This window comes from Fringilla coelebs (assembly GCF_963513975.1).
Source record: "Fringilla coelebs genome assembly, chromosome: 2".
Taxonomy (NCBI): domain Eukaryota; kingdom Metazoa; phylum Chordata; class Aves; order Passeriformes; family Fringillidae; genus Fringilla; species Fringilla coelebs.
Genome location: NC_140029.1, coordinates 96,981,822 through 97,003,418, shown reverse-complemented (window position 1 = coordinate 97,003,418; position 21,597 = coordinate 96,981,822). Strand labels below are relative to the sequence as shown.

At 40.3% G+C, this 21,597-nt stretch overlaps 1 protein-coding gene across 1 annotated transcript; it reads left to right on the top strand.

Moving 5' to 3' along the window:
* Window positions 1–2,933: 2,933 nt before the first annotated feature.
* Window positions 2,934–11,495, top strand: LOC311165562 (TPA-induced transmembrane protein). The gene is made up of 6 exons (XM_084225637.1): window positions 2,934–3,143; window positions 6,204–6,327; window positions 6,893–7,026; window positions 7,834–7,904; window positions 9,296–9,486; window positions 10,412–11,495. Coding segments are annotated over exons 1-6 (702 nt in total). The 5' UTR covers window positions 2,934–2,963; the 3' UTR covers window positions 10,414–11,495.
* The last annotated feature ends 10,102 nt before the right edge of the window (window positions 11,496–21,597 follow it).

The following is a 21,597-nucleotide window of genomic DNA, read 5'->3' as shown; positions in this document are numbered from 1 at the left end:
AATGGCCACATGCCATATATATTCAACTCTTTAGGTGTGTTACAGGATTCTAAACATAAATAATTATTTCATAGTTCTCAAAAATATAAATAGTGTATTGTGTACAAAGCTGAGATTAATTTTTTCTTGTTATGTGCGACTGCATGACTTTTACTTTCTGGGCTGTAACTTTTGGGGTTTCTACTGTGTTTTCTTAAAAATACCAGATATATAGCTCAAAAATGCTAGGATGCAAGAAATTTTCATTAAGTAACTGGAAGAGTATTATTTAGGTTCTTTGGGATGATGTCTAAATAAAAGGAAGGAATGAATGAGTTGTAATTCATTGAACAAAACAAAACTATCATGCTTTCTTAAATTCTCTTCAGAATTTGAACTAACTGTAGGGTTTAATATTTGCAATATGTTACAGGTGTACTTCTCTGGCTCTGGCATCCATTGTGAATTTTTAGCATGTTCCTGGTAGGTTAGGATTGGTTTTCATCCTGTCCTCAGTCCACAGTAAGCAAAGTTTCAGGCTCAGGAAATTTTTTTTTTCTGTGTTTCTTTCTGGGCTGTGCCACAAGGCCACACTAAAGTGAAATGGACATTGAAGGAAAATGGATTTATGTGGTTGGATGCATCCTTGGAGTCAAAGAAAGTAAAATAAGAAATGACAGCAACATTCCTTTAACCCTGGTAGTAAATCTAAGTTTTTTAATTTTAATCTCCTGATGAGCTTATCACCGCAAATCTAGCCAATTTAAGGTTTCCAAAGCTGTTTATGGAACTTTAGAATACCAGTACTTAGCTTAATAAAAGAACTGTCTAGATGGTCTTAAGACCATTTAGATGATCTTTAAGTGTGCTCAATATTTGGAAGTGTTTAGCTTTCACCTTTAATATATATATTTAAAAGATGAAACTGGCAGTTTGAACACCTTTTATTGCTGTCCACACAGCACACTTACTCTGCAGTACATAAGTATGTGATCTTTGTTTAATGTTAGACTTACCTTGGCAGCACTGGAATCTGCATGCAGTGAGATTGCTCTTTCTAACACTGTTATTGCCTTTCCTTCCTTTCTCCTGTTGGGCATCTTGCCCCACCTTGTGTCAAACTTACAGCATAAACTGTATTCAAAGACTGTATTTTAGGAGGGTTGTTTCTTTAGTGGCTACTCAATTATTCACAGCTTTCTTTTTAATAAACATGCTAAAACTGCAAGGGGCTATGTTTTATTTGTTTGGATGTGTCTCTGAAACTCTAAATTCCATGTGTAATCAGAACTGCATTGGTGCCTTGGACTTTCCTGTTTTTGCAAAGCTGAAAGGTCAGAATTTCACATAGAAGAAATGCACCGAGTGTGGAAGTTAGATCCCACAGATGAAAGAAAGACTTCAAGCAGTTTTTTCATAAATACATAAAATAAAACAATAAAATAAAATAAGACTTTGGCCTTTGCATGGTGAGATCTGTATAATCATTAACTCTTTGTCTTAGAGGAACAGTTTTGATTTCAGACAATCCAGTAGGAGGGTCTACTGGGAGTATAAATTAAATAATTGAGCCTGATATCCAGCAGGAATAGTGAGAACCAGATAAGGCTTTTCTAGTGTGAGATGTCCCAAGTAAGATCTTGTGGATCCAGAGACAGGTTAAGATTTTGATGACTGCTCAGTTTCACCTTCAGTCCTCCAGAGGTTTAAAGATTCTCAGAACCAAAATGTGTGGGGTATACAAATTGTATTTCTTTTTTCTTGTGGAATAAACCGAAGACGTGCTCACTTTCATGGAGTGCCTTTGACTAGATGGGTGTGACACGACATCAGGAATGCAAACCCCGGATGTGCTTCAGGCATCAGAACCAAGGTGAGTTGCACAAAGAGAAAATTGGAGTGGTGGGATGAGGGGAGAGCCCCCTGAGCTTTTGGCAGGAAAAAGGAGCGGCGTTGTAAGTGGCAGCAGGAAAGGGGCTCCGGGAGAGAGGCTGTGTTTGGTTCTTAATGCATGATACTCCCTGTGCTGGAAAAGAAGAGTGAGGAAGGGTGTGGTTACCAGCTGTCTGCCCAGACCTTTTGAGTCAGAGGGGAGAGAGATGCTCTGTGGGAAGGAAGGAGAAACATGGGGATGGAGTGTGAACAGGAGAAATAAGATGCAGTAGGATCAAGGATACTTAGGAGGCTGGGGTCGTAATCAGCCCCTGGCTACAGTAAGCTGCTGTGAGTGACTCCAAGTGCACATGAGACTGCACGTGGGAAGCTAGTGCAAAAAAAAAGAGCACAGATTGAAATTTAAGCCCATCTTTCTCTTCTCTTTATCTATGTCCTCTGGGGTTTTTTTACCTGAAAGTAGCTTCTCAGGTTTAGGCTGGATAGTATGTTAAAGGACATAAATGGTTCTTTAACACTAGATATGATTTTAGGCAGTAAAATAGCTACAGGGAGAACAATTTATAGCACAAAGGTCATTAGTGTTCATTTCTTTATTGACTATAGAGGGAGACTAGAATCACAAGTGTTGACAGAGTCCCAGCCTAAGCAAACAACATGCTCTATGAACTTTCACTCTGTTCGTGCTGTTCAGCACCGCATCTGTTTAGCTGCATGGATAACAGTAATAACATTTTATTGTTTTGGCTGACAGCAGCAGAGAAAATACTGCTTTCTCTCAAAATTGTCCCAGCATTGCTGAAGGTTTAGTCACTTGCTTGTCATGGGCTGGTACAGGAAGGTAGGCAAACTGGAAAACCTAGTTATTGCACAGCTGAGAGTCAGAGTTCTCACGGCTATGCAAATCGATACTTCCTCTGCCTTCCCTTTCTCTGCAGCTAGGGCAGCTGACTTGATTTGTTCTTCTAAGGAATTTCCCTAATTTAACAGTACCTTGGGACCTCTCCTGTGAACACTATCCCCACTCTTCCTGTTTCCAGCCTTGCGTCAGAGTTGCTACTGACCGTATTTGCAGCTGAAACAAGAAGGAAATGAGCTGGCTCCGTGCTCACTTCAGAGACAGAGGTCCTCGCAGAGGACCCTCTTCCGAGAAAGAAGCAATGAAAAGGCAGAGCTCTGCTCAGGAGCATGAGATTATTGAATTAGGGGAACATAATATGGAGGAAAGTGAGACTGATCGTCACAAGCCTCTAAATGGTCAAAAGAGAAAGGTAGGAACTTCATTTGGTCATTTTGATCCTTCCGGTGGGGGGAAATACTACTCAGCAAGAGAAATGACACTTGAAGGAACATTTTGTAGGCGGGATTTAGTCTGCTTTTTGAGGTAGAGGGAAAGAAGCTAAAAAAACATTAAATATAATTATTTTTCCTTATCAATCAAGTGTCTGAGAGTGGGATTTTAAGCATTAATTTAGGAAGTGAAACTGTAATTGGTTCTCTGAGTTTTGTTTTCTCTTCTAATGTGCTATCAGTAGGATTGGGCTCAAAACCAGAAAAGAGAATAGTTGAAATAAATTTTAAAACCAGTCTTTCCTTCAGTAGAAGTTAACCAGGAAACAGTGCTGCCAAACAAAAATAAGATGTCCTCGAACAGAGCTCGATTCTCTTTCTCTGAGTAATTTTCAGTTGCTAAACATTATGAATTTGTATGAACAGAATGCTCCAAAGCCTCAGTTAAGATCAACACGTGAATCTTAAGGGACATAGCTCCAAGTCCCTAATTTAAAGCTACAGAACAGACTAATTCCGGCAGAGCTATAACATATTCACACGTGACTGCTGTACAGTGAATTATACTACTTACTGCAGGAGTATTTGTGTTGGCGTGAAGATGTTTCCCGCTTTCCTGTGAGCACGGCTGACTCTGCCGGGAGCTCTCTGCCTGAGGCACCGCCCGTCCCTTCCCGCTCCTGTGACTTCACTGCTTTCTTGGGGGAGCCCCGATCCTCACCTCTGGGGCTGATTTATTCCGCTGACTAGGCAAAAACCCCCTTTGTTCTCTTGTGTCATGGGTCAAGTTACTTCTCCCGTGGCCTGGAAAGCTGAATCAGCTCGCTGCAGGGCCAGACACATTCCAGGAGGTGCAAAGAGGAGCAGCAGAGGGAGGAGGAGAAGCAAGGGTCAGCTAGGTCTGCTGGACTGTCTCGAGAAACCTTACCCTTGGGTTCATCCTTCCCCTTTCCAAAGATGAGTTTTCATTTGAGCTTTCTTTATGCTGATTATAGGTGGCTTCCCGTCCTATACACACTACTGGAAGTTACAATGTTCTGCTTTCTGCTCAGCTGGCAGGTTAATCAGAGCTGTCCTGTCCACCAGGGAGAGAATTTCTAAAGTGCTGTTGCTCCCCCCTGGCCTATTGGCAAAGTTCGGAAGGTGTTGGACTAGTTGAGGAGATGAATGTTTTCTTGGGATCGAGCCAGTTTGCTATGTGTGATTAAGAGTTGTTGTGTGATAGTCTAAACATGTGGTGGTGTGGTATTCACATGCCCTCTGAACAGAGACAGACTTAATTCTCTCTCAGGTTTTTCCAGGGAGAAGCAGAGAGGGAAAACAATTTTTATGTCTGCTTGCTGCTCCTGGTGTTTTGCACATGTGGACTGCATTGGGAAGGTTGTTTACTTGAAGGAATTTGGTAGTTGGTAGAGATTGTTCATGTTAATTAGCTCATCAGGTCCAAGCTGTGTGGACTGTTGGTCTGCAGACAGTCTCAAGTTGTTAGTTAGGGGTAAGTATTCTTTAGTATTCTTTGTAGTGTAGTATAGTATAATATAATATAGTGTTAATAAAGTGAGTATTCAGCATTCCGAAGTTTTGGAGTCAGATGCAAATCATTTCCCTTAGTCAGGGGTCCTGATTTTACTATATGGTGGCTCAATCAAAACTTGGGCTTGACAGCTGCCTGTCTCAACTGAGTGGGGCTATGGCTGATTTCATAGTTGCACTCTAGGCAGTAGTTACTGGCTTTTAAAATTTTTTAAAATACAAAACTATATGCTAGTGGTAAGTATTAAATTGAAATTAATACTTCTATACAATATATATTTCTATAAAATATTTTAAAAATCAAATAACAGAAAAAGTAAATGTGATGACAGCTGAAAGCATGCTGTAAACCAAACCATACTCAGTGTTTGCCGTTCATGCTCCTACAGAGCAAAGTTCTGTGTGCAGAGGTGTCTATAGAGAGTGTTTTCCTTTTTCTAGAGAGTGTTTTCCTTTTTCTGCCTCTGTTCCTGAAGGAATCTCTCTTGTAAGCACTTTGTGTCTGTTTTCTCTCCCCGTTCCCCTGCCACCACATAGAAGCTTTTAGCCAGCTGCTCAATTCAGTTAAATTCAGTGAAAGCTTCTCTGTTATTCTGTTTTCTTAGAAAGTTCAAAAAGTAAAGGAAAGAAACCTGGATTAGTGCCTCCAGCAGCAGCTGATTCCTGCCAATCTACACTTGTGTGGCCCAGACAACCTACAGCATGTGCTTTTCCTAACCTGCTACTGATGACAAAAAGGACATATAGCTTATGACTACCTTTATGGTGGATGGAGAGGGAGGGAGAGGAGTAATTAAAAAGACAGCATGGTCTGCTTATGAGTTCTTCCCCATATGAATGTACATACCTGCACCATTGCTTTGAGTGGTTTTCTTTTGACCTCATAGAATAGCTGAGATTTGTGTTAAACTCTGTTAAATACACTTAATAACCTTCAAGTTTCCAATCTTCTGAAGAAAAAGTAAGTCAGCTATAAAATTCTCAATTATTTTATGGAGGGTTTAACTCAATAGTATCTATTGAATAGCATTGCCTTTGCATTGGATGCTGGCATCCAGAAGCTATGCAGGTTGATATCATCAATGCTGCAGAGGTGAATGATACTGGAAATACCTCCAGAGACACCTTTTTAGTTGGGAGAGATGAAAAACATTAAAAGGAGTGCTTGTGGAATATGCAGATTTAATTCACGTAGTTAAAAAAAACAAACGTGGAGCCAAGAAATCACCTTTGCAGTACTTTAGCTTTATGGGCCATTCAGGAGTTGGAACTTCTGTGCAAAGGGGAATGATCTCTCTCAAATGAATGTCCTTTACCTTCTCTAGGTCTGCATTTTCTCCTGCAGCAGTAGTCAAGGCTGGGAACCCCTGATGTAGGACATTGCTTACCAATGAGGTTCTCCCATCTATGTGGGGGTTTTGTTTCTAAGTGTGACAGCAGAGACATTTTTCTGTATTTTTTTCCTGCCGTATTTGATTAATCAATATGTCCTTCTCTTTTATACCTAGGATGGAGGTCCCTGGAAATCATGCAGGAATGTAGTTTTCTGGAAGTGTAAACTATGGATGGTTATATCTACGATATTGCTAGTGATTTTCCTGGTCATTCTCATCAGCCTAATTCTTTATTCTAGTAAGTATCTCGCTCTTGGCTACAGTAATACAAACATGCAATATGTATGCACTAATAGAACATAAATGCAACAATAACATCCTTTAATGTCCTTCAGTAAACTGCTGAAGGAACTGGGATACCGACTGCAGAGGGTGGTATTGTAGTTCAGTAGTTGTTGTCAATGCTTTTATCTTAACAGGCAGCAAGCAACTAGTATCCTGATCAGGTGACAATTCTAGTTTGTAGCTAAGTGAGAAAATATCACAAGAAGAGATTTGGATATGAGGACAGAAATTATGTTTTTAATGTTGGAACAAGTGCCATGGATGACTTAGGTCCCATGGGGTCATTGCCTGTCAGACTCCCTGAGCAGATGACTTTTGCTAATGGAGGTTGGTGATTGACTTCCAGGCGATGTCACTTTTTTTCAGGTGACTTGCACTTTCTTTCCGTCTTTCCCAGTCAGTCCTTACCTAAGAAATCTATGAGAAAGCCACCCTGGAGAAAGCCAAGAGGATTGTTTTTCAATACTTCAGCTGTGTGAAACTTTTTTCTTCCCTTTCTATCTCCTTTTAATTATTAGATGTTTACACAGATGAGGATGACTACTGGAATCCTGATGAATTACTAAGCAATGGAAATTTTCACAATTTTTCAGGAACATTGGAGTTAATGTGTGGTCTCCCACACTTCTCCTCCGAGAACATTACTAAGAGGGTAAGTGTTTATGTGATTCTTGGCAAAGTTGATTCTGCTTCAGTGTTTTGCATTTGAAGTTTCTGTTTCTCTGTGTAGCAACTCAGTCATTTGCAAGTCCACAAATAAAATGTGTTGTACTTTTTAAAGTCACAATCTAGAAAAAAGAAGTCTGCTTTTAAGCACAAGAAAGTATTGATTTTTTTCCCATAAATTTGACCGTTTGTAAAGACATTGTCTTCACCTTTTTCATAGAATCATTGAATAATTTAGGAGAGGCCTGTGAAAGTCATCTAAGCATAATATGGGCTAAACATCTTGTGTGCTGCATTCTTAGGAGTACATGATTACAGCCTGGGTTTATAGCTGTGATTTCTGCTCTGAGCCAGCACAGCTCTGAGTTACAGCTGAAATATGCTCAGCATATGTGGAAGTTATCATTTGGGCATGGTGGGAAGGCAATCTCAAGACAGAGGCCCTCTCCCACACAAAGAGTTAGAAGAGCCTTTTGGTACTAATTAGATCCCAAACCTAACAGTATTAGCTGCTCACAGCAACATGAGCACATGCTTTTAGTTCACTGTGAGTGCACCCCTTGTGTTAAGGTTACATCGCAATCACTCAAATGTACAATTAACTTGTCTGTCAAATTTAAATTACTCTCTACCTTTTCCAGGGCAGATATTTGCTGTTATTTGACCTTCAGCACCTGTTTTTATGCTCCTTAAAGCACTTTGAAGGAATGATTTGCTGTGCTTTTTTTTTTTTTCTTTGTGAGGGAAAAAAAGAGATTGAATAGAAGAAATATTTATTTTCTCTCTCTCTCAGCTAACAGAGGTCTACAGCTCATCTCCAGCTTTAGGACGTTACTTTAGGTCAGCTCAGGTGATTTCTTTCAGGTAAGCAATTTCTGTGCCCAAAGTTACCTGAAAATTACAGGCTTTTGATGAAACATATATGTACTTATGTAAATATGTACAATATTTAAATCTCTGAAAAATGGGGAAAATTATGTGTATAGGCAGTGAAAACTGGTCAAAGGATCATCTGGAGTAAATGGTAAATGCTGCTAAAATTATATAATGACAGGAACATATTGCTGCTGTGAAGTATCATCTCTGTTATCTTTGGTTCCTATTTCAGCCCTTAATAAACATATTCAAGGGTATTTATTTAAAGGAAAATTAATTGCTGGAGACGCTTAAGATTGATGTAGTTTAAATAATCTTAAATATATAAAACAGGGTTCATAGGGAGGAGAGAATAATTTTGTTCCCAAAAGATATAAAGGCAAGAGGAATATACATGTCTCCTGTCATGGAGAGATAGCAGGAAGGCAAGGGAAGACAGAGAGCTTTCCCAAGGACTACTTAAAAAGAACTCTTACAGAAGAAATTAGAAAGAGAGGACAAAATCAAGGGAAGTAGTTTTGTAAAGTCCCAGGACCTTTGAGATAGCAATGACAGACAAATAGCCACGTTGCAATGTGGCAAGTGGCATTCACAAAGGCACTTTGCTCCCTTGAGGAATATGCTCCCTTCCCCTGCCAGCCTTGAGCATGCCAGCTTTGTTCAACAATGAACTGTAGCTCTTAAGCCTTATGGGTACTATGATTTAGACCATTAAGTACAAAGCTGTGGTTCTATACATATATTGATTAGATAATAACTATCTCTGCCTCTTTGATGTCTCTCTCTTGCTCTCTCCCTCTCTTTCTTTCCTTTGATTTCCCCCCATTCAAGTACTTTTTGAAAATGTTTGGAATTCTGTGAGTATAGAAGATAGCTGTTGAATTGTACTCAGTTTTGGTAGACCACAAAAAATGAAATCTCCACAGATGGTCTCCAGTTCACTGGTTTGTGTAATCCACTCCAGAGCTGAGTCAGGAGCACAGCTGCGTGATCCCAGATACTGCTAGCAAGAAAATAAACCTTCCCACAGGTTTCTAGTGAAACTATGCATGAGGATATTGCAACACCTCTTATCAGTAGCTTCTTTGAAGCACCAGTACTGGAAAGTGCATCCCATCAGAACACATGTCCAATTGCCCCTCATGGTTTTTAAAACACATCTCTGGCTGGCTTCAAGTACGTACCCAGTTTCAAGAGCTGTTCTGAGGAGGGAGGGGGAGGCAGAAACTGGCATCTCTGGCAGTTTTCTTTCATCATGCTTTTCTTGGGGAATATTTTTTTTTAAAAAATCCATCACAACATTGATATGAATAGTCAGTCTTTCAAAGAAAAGATCCTGTTGACACTTGAAGACATTCATCCTTGACTTTGTTTTTCAGTAATGAAAGCTCCACTGTAATTTATCAGCTAGTGTTTTCTGTACCACCATCAACAGAGGGATTTATGGAAAACAGTATGAACCCAGATTTTATAAGGAACATTTTACGTCAAAATATTTATGATGAAGATACTCTTAATCCTGGGACATCTGAATGTGACAGGTTAAAACTCAACCCAATTTCTCTCACATGTAAGTGCTGTACCTTAGAGAAACTGTTTCTTTACAAAGAGCAGAAGTATTTGTAGGAAAGGAGGGAAATATTTCTAGAAAGATCTTGAGATTCATTAGTATATATGATTTGCATAACAGTATTAAGAATATTTTAAAATAGCTTTCAGAAAGTCTTAATATGCTTAACTTAAAACCTGGGACTCACGGTTTGGTCCTCTGATGAGAAAGGGAATAGTGATGAGACTGGTTAGCTGTGGACTCCAACCAAACTTTTCTGATCTAATATTGCATTTTATCTGCACAGAAAAATTCTCCTTGTATGTACGTGTACCATAATGGGGAGACAAATATTTAAAAATACTTCTCCTTATTGTACATTTGATTTTGAATGCTAACAAAAAAAAATTAATCCAAGGCATGAAAAAGAGTCCTGATTTTTGTCTTTCTGTAGTTTTCTGGGAAATTTATTACAGAAATATCTTTAAAGGTAATATATGTTCATTCTTCCAGGTTTTCTAGGCAATGACTACCAGCAACTAGGTAGTGATTCCAGTGCATTTATATTTGTCCTGATAGAAATGCCCATATAAAAGTCACATGAGCTTTGAAGCTATACTAAAAACAATGCATGGAGCTGCCTCCCCCCAGTACCAATTTACTGAGCCACACCTATGTGCTTTTAGAATAATGGTAGGCTAGCAATTCAGCATTGCAGTGTAGGTAAGTAAGGTTTGCAATTAACTTGTATTGGTTTTTCTTGGGATTCTTACCAAGGGACAAGAGATCAACGGGTCATGAGTTACAATTTTTAGAAGAATTTTATTCCTTATATATTGACAGGATTCTTAGAAAAAGTAGTGTAAAAGGAGACAGGAAAGAATATGTTGAAATAACTATTTAAAGTTTTGTTTTAATAGTAATATAGTACTGTTTTAACTTTCAGAGAAATTATGGAAAGATTCCTCATCTTCATCACTACCTAGAAGAGATGCGATTCCCTGTCTACAAGTAATCCCAGGGCAGGGAACTATTCATTAGGTAGAAACACTTCTAAAATTGTTGTCCTGTAAATACTGTCTGTGGTGCAATACTGTAAATGGAAAATGTGGTATATTTATGATAATGTTGTATTGCTATAGCACCACTACTTCCTTCTTCTATATCTCAGTAATCCATTTCACCCTTGAGAAAATAATGTATTTGATGCATGCTCTGTTGACTTTGAAAGCTCTGCTTTGTCATGCCTTATGATTAAATCTGAATGTTCTGCATGAGCTTTGAAAGCAATCTTGCATATGGCTCCTTTCTTCTTCTCTTGGCTCATGCAAAATTATGTGTAGAGCTTCATCCTCAATGCTCACTTCCACTCAAATTCATATATGTTACTTTTTTCTCTCCAAACTTCATATGCCACATTTACTTGTTGCTCTTTCCTTGTAAAACAGCCTGAAAACGTAAATACATATATATGTGCGTGTGTGTGTATATATATGTATTTGTATTCTTTAATTACATGCAAGGCCTTTGCACTAGCTTCTTAAGAATGCTTTAGCTCTCATAATTTTCTTATTCTTCCTACAGCCTCCTTGGATAAGGTGTTCTTTGCTCTATTTTTCTCTTCTTCAATGTGAAATACGAAAGAAGAAAGCAACAGCGTGAAGAGACATGTCTTGTTCACTAATGCAGCTGAATGTCACAGGAATATTGAGAGGGTCGAATTAGCAGTGTGCTTTTACAGTTAGCTACTGCTGCTGGTGAATAGACAGATACTTGACCTGGTTTTGTAAATCTGAAGACCAGTCTATATCCTTAATTATAGTTCCTGCCTAGCACTGTGGATAAAAATTAACAGATGTAAGGTATTTGCCTTAATAAGGCAGTAAGTAGTTCTTGTTGATGGCAGACCAGAGGAGATGAATCAGTGCCAAGAGGATGGTGCTGGAGAAGAAGACATAGGCCAGAGTGGCACAAAAGTTGCAGGCAGTAACTGGCTATAACAGAAAAATTAAATCACCTTTATGCAGAATGGAACATATTCACTACCATGTGAGTGAACTATATCTTGTCATTTATTTATAGTCTTATAAATGTTAGTACTGTTGAATAGAACTTTTATTTTAAGAAGCATTTTGTATTGTTAGAAATGTAATGGAAAATTGTTTTTCTCCTTCTAATACTACTAGTTTATTTAAGGAGTAATCTGACAATGTTATTGTGCATTAAATTATTTAGTTTTTACTCTCAAAGTGTCTGTTTACATTCTTTAGCAGCTCTAGTCTTTCAACTGTGTGAGCTGGAAAATAGTCATTGGAATTCTAAATGCTGTGCTGTATGAAGCATGTCTGACAGAGTTATATGCTCAAACTCATAGTTGTTATTGTTGCATGCATTTAAACTGAGCTTGGGAAATGTTCTGGACCAAATTAGTAGTTTGCATGACTCTCATATTCGCGGCTTATTCTGATTCTCTCTTGGTTTGTAAGATATACGAACTATAATTTCTCTTGCTGTAATAATCTATGCAGTATTCAGGTAGAAGAGAGACTCCTTTTGATTCTTATGCTGGGGAAGGTTTATATGGCTTGTCCCAAAAGCAGCAGGCTATGAAAGTACCAGCAGCAAAGAAATAAACTGCTGTTGAGATGCTGCTCAATCTTGTTGTTCTCACCGAGACACCTGACCTTTCCTTAAACACTTCCGTATGTTGATTCTAGGAACTGAAAAATAATGTAATAATTAAACTTCTTTATGTTGATAGCTATATAGGCATTAAGAGTTGAGAAAGGAGTCAAGCATTCATTTTTTTTTTCCCCAGACATCCTCCTCTATGTCTGTACCTTTACCCCAGAACCTCATAGGAAAGAAGGAGGTGGAGCTGTAGTAAGATGGGATATTCACCAGAAGATGTCTGACTTTACAGACTGCATCCAGTCAGGTTTTGAACTCTCATTGAAGGAAGTGTGAAAAAAAAGTAGTTTCTGGTTATATAGCTGTGAGGTATATTGATCATGTAAAAGAAAATTTAAAAGTTAATTAATTATGACTCAATCCATTAGAGATGTAGCAGTGGGAAAACACAGTATTATGTCAAGTACTAATTAAAAAATAATTTAAAAGCACATTATTACACCATGATATTTTGTATGAATGATCAATATTAATTTTAATAGAAGGAATGAAGATACTTTAATGACTTTGACAACTGAGATATTGTTAAAAAGCAGCTTGTGGGTGTACAGTCAGTCCTTTAAAATCCTGTGTCAGGTGTCATCTGTGTACCTACAGCAGCCAGTGTGAATTTTGGGCAGACTCAGCTGCCTGCCACAGCAGTGATACCTGCACAAGATGCACTGTCTCCATCCACTGCTCCGTGCACTTGCCCATGGACTATCCCCAGCATGGAAATGGCAGATGGGAGTCACAAAGGCACTGCACCATAAAGCCAGGGCTGCAGCCAGCAATCACATACAAAGGAAGACTCAAAACTGTTCAACATTTTCTTCCATACTGTTTTGTTACAAAAATGGAGGGAGCAAAAAAACATGCTTCAGCTAGAACACAGGCACATAATCACTTTGTGAGCTCTGGTAAACAGCTGAATGCCTGGTTTTAGTCCTTCACACGTGTCCAGACTGCTTGCAGAGGGGGAGCTGGGCTGTGAGGAGGTGATACTCTAGCATTCATTGCAGAAGGCCAAACTGGAGACTCCAGCAGGAGTGAGCTGTGGAAGCATTGTGTCACAGAAGCAGCACCTGGACTTCTGCCACTGAGAGGTAATTCTGAGCATCAGTATCAACAGTATTCTCAGGGGTGTAATAGTTGTTTTGCACGCATTTTATTGTTTTGGGGCTTTTTATTTAATTCCAACTCTAAGACTCCATGCTAAGTAGTATTACGTTAGAAGGGGGAGAGGGGAATTTAAGAAATGAGTTCTTTATAAAAATTGTGCATTGTATAATGGTACAAATCAAGCATGTCAGTGAAATTTTGGACAAGAGGAAGTGCATCTAACACAAGGTTTATGCTTTAATTTAAAACATGAAACATTCCCCAAACAAACAGAAAGACCCTGTTATTATTGCATTTTTGAGATTTGTAGCAGTAGTTCTATAAGGCCTCTTTAAAAAAAGACGTATTCTAAAAGTCCAGAAAAATGTACAGCCTTAGTTGCTTAAAATATTGTAGCTCCTAATTTTCTATAGAGGAACATTGTCGTACGATGGCAGTTGCTAGTGATTCCTCCTGGTTTAATTGTCAAGTCCTGTACACAGTCAATGTTTCTTTCTCTGATCAGCTGTTCATTGACAAGTTTGTCTTACAGTAAATGATTGGTAGACGTAGCCTAATGAGTAAGCTTGGTAACAAGAGAGGTATTTGTTTGAAGACCTGACAGCAGAGGGATGGTCATCATGGCTGCATACCCTCTGGCAAAAGAATACCTTTTAAGTTACCAGGACATCATCATATTCACTATGCTCTTCAGGGCTGGTGACATTTGCCTTCCCCTCAGGCACACTGATAAGTGCATATTCTGTCTGATAATTACTGTCAATCACAGAGATTTCATGTTTTACATCATGGCTGACAGTCGAGTACCACAGTTCACCGGAATTTGTAGAATCTTTTTTGGCAACGTGCTCCTGAGGGGGAAAAGGGGGATGAGAGAAAGAGCAGGCTTCAGTATGGTTATACCCTGAAGAAGTTTGGAGACACGAGCAGGTCTGGCATAGCCTGTACTCATGCAGTTGACTAATACACTCAGTGTTAGGTTTGTATATCCACGGTCATTTCCCAGATGTCCAGGCTGTGGCTCCACACCTGGAGAGCTCAACAACCCACGGCCCCATTTGGCGGAGGCAGAAGCTCATCCCCACATGAGGGAGCAGGGCAGCACTAATGGAGCCAGGCAGCCCGCATCAGCCCGGGCTCTGGCTCCCCCCAGGGCTGTCCTAGGAGAAACCATCCCTGTGGCAGATCATCCCTGTGACATTCACCCAAGCAGGGAATGGGAGCTGGTGGGCGAGAAGGGAGAGTTTCATGGAACATTTTATTGATGCATGTGAAGGGAGAGCATTTGGGATTTTAACAAAATTTAATATGGGGTATTTAGGGAAGGAACTGAAGGAAGGGGAGTCAGGGTGATTTGCAGAAAAAAAAGCATAAGAAAACAGAGGAAGAAAGGGAGGGACAGGAGTCACAGCAAGCTGCCAGAGAGACTGTAGGGTCTGGGAGGCAATTAAGATCCCAAGTGCGTGTGTGTGTGGCTGTCCAGGAGATGCACTGTCCTGGAAGGACTGGCCTCTCCAGAGATGAAGAGAGGACTAATCCCCTCCCCAGCAGCTCTCACCTGATGTTGTACTTGAGAACAGAGGGAAGAGAAAGAAAAGCCATTAGTGAAGGAGGAGGTAAGATTGTGTGGGCAAATGCCTTCCCAACTCTGTTTAGACTTGTCCCTCCTTTTGCCTCCTGAAGGTGTTTGCTAATGGGTTGTGGGTGATTGTGCGTTAAATAGTTAGCAGGATGACTCATTAAATCTAAAGGGCAAATGTGCACTGATTAGGTACTTGGAGCCAGAAGTTAAAAATTTGTTTGCCCTTATGTTCTTGATTTGAGTGCACTAGGTACTGAAGCCAGTGATTAACTACTGATTTTATAGTGCTATCCTCTGTTGTCTGCAGTAGTGGCAGTATTTTGAGTGAGTGTTGCTGGGTTTGTGGTGACATTTGTAGTTATCTTCCACAGTCTGTAAGTGGAACAGAGGTCCTTGTTTTGTGGGTTAAAAACTCCAAAGGGTTAGCTTTTCTTTTTCAACCCTAGAAGAAGGGCAATGTTAAAACAAAATTCCTGCAGAATTTGCCTTGAATTTTCCAAGTTTATGCAAATCGTACTGTCTATTTAGATTCTGCTTTGCGTGGAAGATCTCCTGACCATGAGAACACTTCAGTGAAAATAAATTCTGATTTTTGATTCAATGCTTTATAAAGTTTTGAGATTAAGAAATTCCAGAAATTTTAAGGAGCAGAACAATCAGCATACACTTGCATGGCTCTCTCCTCCCCTAGTCATGATTTCAACAATGGAAGGACAGCAGTATTTCTCTTAATGTACCTGCGAAATGAGAACAGGTAGGCTCTTAATTTTCATGAGTGAGTGGCTCTCAATCCATTGAGTGAAGTCTGGAACATCTCTTGTCCCTTCAAACACAGAGGCCTAACAAAGACTTGCTCTGAGTCACATTTTCCAGAATCCTTCCAGTCATCATGTTTTGAAAGGCTGTTATCAGCAGCCTTCTCTTATCAGTAGGGAGGCTGAAGTGCAGAGGTGGCGTGATTTATCCCACACACCAATGGAGCAAGTGTGAAAACTTCCATTATTCACAGGCCCAATTTAACACTCAGAAAGGGTATCTTTCCTATTGCACTAACATCCCTGCAAGAACTGTTTTCAAACCACGCTCTGGGGCTTTTCCTTGGGACATCAAAAACTCTCAAAACCAGATAGCTACTTGGCAGGTTCCCCATTACAGTTCCACCTCCTCCTCTTCCCCCACAGTCAATCCCACACTCACAAATGATGAGCTCACTTCATCACACCCTTTTCTGTCATCTTGCCCACTTTCTTCGAAATTTTCTGCTAAACAACCACTTATCTGCTGGGCACCAACTTTTGCTTTACTGATGTTATCTTTGTTTGGAAAAAAAACCCCAAAAAAACCCAAAAAACCAAAAATGAAACAAAACCAAACCAACTCAGGCTGCTAAATGGCAGCACTTCATTCTGCAGTACATAGGGCTTCTGGTGATTGCTTGTCATCAGGGACTCAAGAGACAACTTCATTTACCTTCTGCTAAAATGCACTGTTTACAAAGCAGAGGCAGCAAACCACAGATACTCAACTCCTGCCCCTCCAAGCTCAGCATATTAATACACACAAACAGCCACAGACAAACAACCCACGAGACTGTGAAGTGCAACAGTTGAGAAGTGGCTGCTCCCCAACCCCTGCCTTCCAGGATGATTAATTTGGGCAGAGAAGCAGGGCAGACACCAAGTCATAGAGCTACCTCTTAAATTACTCTGGGGTGCATTGCCAAAACTCCTAAATCTAACCCCAAAACAGGGAGGTAAAATGAACAGGCAGCATGTTTATCTTACCAGTCTTTCCTGTGTTGCAATGCAACCATTTGCTCCATTCTGATTTATCAGAAACTAAATGTGCAGCCTGAAAGGGCATGAGACACTGGAAGGGGAAACCTTATTCTTTTCCAACAGAGACAGCCATTTGTTGAAATATCTGCCATTTATAGTGCAAAGATTAACCAAAACCCTTTAAGCCTCAAAGTATTAAATCTCCCTTTGTTTGTCAGCTGAAGATTTCTTTATTACTGAACCTGGTTGGCAAAAGTCCATTTAAATGATTTTTAGAAAATGTCATGCTGAAACTGAAACTGTTTCAGGAAACCTGCCAGCAGTCAAGAGACTGGCTGCCAAAAAGCTGAGTAGAGAAGGAAAGGAGAAGGAGAGAGAAGCACCCCTACAGACATAAGTTGTGCAGTGGCTTAGGACATTCACTGAGACAACATCTCAAGGTTCAGCCTCTTGAATTGTCTGATTTGGGCCAGACAACATTACACTCAGCCTCAGAAATTATGAGTGTGTACTGCAGTCTGTTTGGCCACTGTCTGCCCAAGAGTGGAGCTGCATCTCAGTTTTTTGTGCATACACTTATTTTGTATCTAGGCTTAAATTGGTGTTTTTCTGCATCCTAAGCAAACAGTCTGATTATGGGCTTTTCTTTCTTCTGCAGGAACATGATGGACACTTTTTATTTCTAATATGTGGATGTTGCTCCAGAGGGTGGGGGGAGGGAAAATCAGTTTTAGTCTTTACCTTGATGGTATCTGGTGGATAGCTGCAGGTCTGTGCTGAGAAAAGAGGAAGAAAACACATGTGATTGTCATTCTCTGGTGTAGCAACACTAGACAAGGATTTTTATCAGCACAGGATTTACTCAGTCACAGACTGAACATAGGCTGTGCAAAAGCATAAACTTGTGTGACAATAGTAGGCAATAGGGTTGAACCTCTGAGAGCTAAATAAATCTGATGGCTTTTTGAGATTTATCTTGTTTCTAGTTTATACACATTTGTGTCACCCAACACTGCTCACTGACTGAATTAAACCTAGATGTGCAATCTTCTTGGGTTTTTCTTTTTGTTTAATTTAATTAACTGGAATCAGTTTTATGTGTCTGTCTTAGAAATGAAGCTTGCTTTCTGTGTTTTAGCTTTATGATCCGTGCAGCCTTAATTCTGCCTGGGATCACTGGCTGGGTGCTGGGGCACAGAGGCACTGCCTGATGTGCCACATGCACTGGGTATCTGTGTGCACAGGTTTGGAAGTATGGAGCTTTTCTGGAAATTTGTCTCTCTGTCCCATAAACATTTAAATGGCAGAGGTCTGTAATTTTACATCCTGCTTTCTCCTAGCTTTGTCTTTATCAGTTTGGCTGGTTCATAATATGAGGTGGATTGAACACGTTACTTGTCACCAACATGTTTTATGAAAAATCCTTTCCTTAGGATTTTCCTCCTGGGAAGCTGAGAGGTGTCAGGAACAAAATGTAAACAATGATTGTTTGCTGCTGTGGAATGCAACAGGTGGATCTGTAATTGGTCTTATCTGGTTGTTTCTAATTAATAGTCAATCACAGTCCACCTGTCTCCAACAGTTTTGGTCAGTCTGAACCTTTGTTATCCATTCCTTTTCTATTCTTAGCTAAGCCTTCTGATGAAATCCTTCCTTCTATTCTTTTAGTATAGTTTTTAATATAATATATATCATAAAATAATAAACCAAGCCTTCTGAACATGGAGTCAACTTTCTCGTCTCTTTCCTCACCCTGAGACCCCTGCGAACACAGTCACAGTTACTCCTGTAAAATTCTAGAGCTGAACTTTAACTTTGGCTCAAGTTAAAGTTCAAGATAACAGGGCTTTTTAAGCCTACTTGTTTTGCAACCTGACAGGAGAGACATCAGACACTTAACATTACATTAACGCTGCCGTCTTAGAAAACTTGAGTGTTTTCAAGCATTATTGTGCTGCCTTAACTACTACTACTATGAAATTGCCAATGTGGATGACTAACAAGAACAGGGCTTTTGCTAACATGGCAACTTGTGAAACTAGTAAAAGTATTATACCTTTGCTACATGAATGGCTTTACCCACAAGAGGGAAAAGGCAGCAGCCTGAATCTAAACCAAGACCTCGTGCTTCACATGAGCACATGTGATCCTGGCTATCATAGAGTCTTTCCTATTTGTATATTCAATATGAAGAAACAGTTTTGTTGGGAGAACACCTCATACTGATATCTGTTCAAAGAAAGTCCTAGGTGGTGCTTGTGTATGGGGAACAGGCTCTGGTGTGTGAGCAGATATAGGCTGTGCTGTGCTGTGCTGTGCTGTGCTGTGCTGTGCTGTGCTGGCAGCCCACTGGCTTCAGCAGCCTCCACCTCCTTTGCAGGGGAAGAAGCAGGGGCACAGCAGAAGTTCTCCGACTGTGCTTGCAGGCCTGTGGGTCTGGCAGTGACGTACAAGGGCCAAGGTCCCATTGCAGGAGGCAGCTGCAAGGCAGTGGCTGAGGCCCCTGGAGCTCAGTAACTGGAGGGATGGCTGCTCACTCCTGCTGCCTTCTCTGGAATCAAAAAGGACCAAAGAGCTCAGAGTAATCCAGCAGAGTGGGACATCAGAGGGCAGGTATATTCCTCACTGCATGTAAGGAGGTTTCCCTCCACTGGGATGCAAAATGCATTGCTATGGCTGCTGCCCAAGGCTGTGCCTGCCAGCTGCCTCTTCAGTGATACAGAGAGCTCCAGCATGTCCCCATTCATGCCATGCTACACCACCCCCGAGGGGCTCAAGCAGGTGCTTTACTTACTTTGCTTGTGGGAGTATCTTTTTCTCTGGATGGAGACAGGCACTTTCCACCTAGGGCATGGAAATAAAGGTGAGCAGGCAGATCTGGGGCTTCATGGTCCTCACTTCCCACTGCCAGCCAGGAGCACACATAAACCTGTAGGTAGATTCCTTCTCCAGCTGCTTGGACCAGGCACTTTATGCAGCTTCTCTGCTGCTTTTCTCCCCAAGAGGCAGCCCCTGACAGGCACCCAGCCCTGCTCTGGGGGTTGCAGAGGCTGGGGCTCCCACAGGGTACGAGTAGCACAAATCTTAGGTCTAGGGGTGGAGGGTGGTACCTGGTGGCAGGTGTTAGAGCATTTAGCTGTTCCTGGGAAGGACAGCCTTTGTTCCTTGGGAACCCTGGCAGTACAGCACCAAAGTTTGTGGATTGGAGGAGCAACCAGCCTTTCTGGGTGTGGTGGTTTTGTATGGGAGGCATTTATGGAAGTGATGTAAAAACTTCTGTGTAATTGATAGTCTGTAGAACTACTGGGAAGCTGTATATGATTCTGTGAAAAACATATGTTAAAGATGAAAAATTCCAGGAATGCTTTCTTTTCTTTCTGGTCTGGGAATAGGTAATAAGGTAATAAGCTAAAATCCTCTTGTAGAGCTGTAGAGAAAAGATTCTGTTTACTTGTAACACATGAAAGCCAGGGGGAGATAAAAGGTTCAATTTGATACCGAGCAAAGGCTTCCATGCTAAAGTAAGCTGATGTTAAAGCTATAATTATTAGCTATAATCCTGTGAGAAATTTGAACAGAGAAGAAGAGAAGTGTGGTCCTGTGCCCCCTGTTCCCAGAGATAAAGATTATTTTAGTGATAGATAATGAGAACTTTTGCCTTTGAATAGCTCATCTTTAAAACAGTACCCCATGAACTGGCATGGCCCATAAACACAGCTGTGGGAAAAGCTTGTAGAAAATAGGAAGGACTTCATGATTGCAGATTTCCCTAGGCAGCTGCTATTCGTGAGGAAATTCAGTGTCATGAGAGAACTGGTTTTTTGCTTGTGGAGAAGTCTCCATGACATTAACAAGAAGGACTTTTCTCCCTAAGTGAACTGAAGAAAGACTATTCTAGAAGAACTAAATTGACTGAAATTTTAGGTTTTGTTTCTTTACATAGTCAGTGGGAAAGAAAAGGTTGTGGGAGGAAGAGAAGTATTCTAAAAGTTTTTTTCTGATTCTTATTACCCTTTCTTTAGTTACTGTTAATAAATCTTTCTTTATACCCTTTTAAAGTTTTGAGCCTACTTTGCCTTTCTCCTAATCCTACCTCACAACAGGAAGTGAGTGCACTGGTGATTAGCCAACACTGAACCCACCACACTCCTTAGTGCATTAAGCAAGAAATCTCAAATTAACTAACCAAAACCACTACACTGGACTTGTACATATTAAATAGCTCTAGGTGGGTGAATCAGCAGCAAATACTGTGCAGAGATAGGAAAGAACCAGTCTCATGCTCCCACAAATTATTGACATCAATCTGACCTCTAGCATGTCTTGGGAAAAAGCAAAAGGAAGAAAAACATAATGATAGTATGAAAGAAAGGACAAACACATGAGGGTAAGTGCAAGGCTAGCAGATCTGATCTCTAGCAGTAGAAATAATCCTTGCTGGTTCAAGCAGAAGACTTTACTTGCAGGTTTAAGTACTGAAATTATTTGGCAAACTTAGGAGCCTTTACATTATGTTCACGTTGCTGTTAGCAAGTTTCTTGGTAGTAAGAGCTAGCCTTTCTGAGGAGTCCACTCTTGCTTATAGTTTACAATTTTGCCCTTGTAAAAGGCCAGTAATTAACAAACATTTTGCAATGTAGTAGCAATATTTATATGCTAGATTTATATATATAATAAGAATGTGCTAAGGGATGTAAAGCTGCCAAGTCATATGAATTTAGGGATTACACACAGCATGCTGGTGGAGGTACATTATGAATCAGTCTCTAATTGCTTATTTGCATTTTTTTTCTTTCCCAGGACTGAGGAAAACAGGCAATGCCACTATTCTTTTTTGCTATTGATACTTTCGTTGCTAAATATGTGCTCTTAAGTCTCATTTCTTTTATAAAATACCTAAGTTCTGCAACTCACCTGTAATAATTTATTTCTGCAGATGTCCCTGGTGGTCTTACAAGAGTAGCAGAAAGTTTTGCAAAT

Excerpts from the sequence above, each read along its gene's own strand:
- LOC311165562 (XM_084225637.1), top strand. The coding sequence starts at position 2,964 with ATGAGCTGGCTCCGTGCTCACTTCAGAGACAGAGGTCCTCGCAGAGGA. Across the intron at positions 6,328-6,892 it reads CAGCCTAATTCTTTATTCTA|ATGTTTACACAGATGAGGAT; the intron begins GTAAGTATCTCG and ends TTTAATTATTAG. Across the intron at positions 7,905-9,295 it reads GCTCAGGTGATTTCTTTCAG|TAATGAAAGCTCCACTGTAA; the intron begins GTAAGCAATTTC and ends TTTGTTTTTCAG.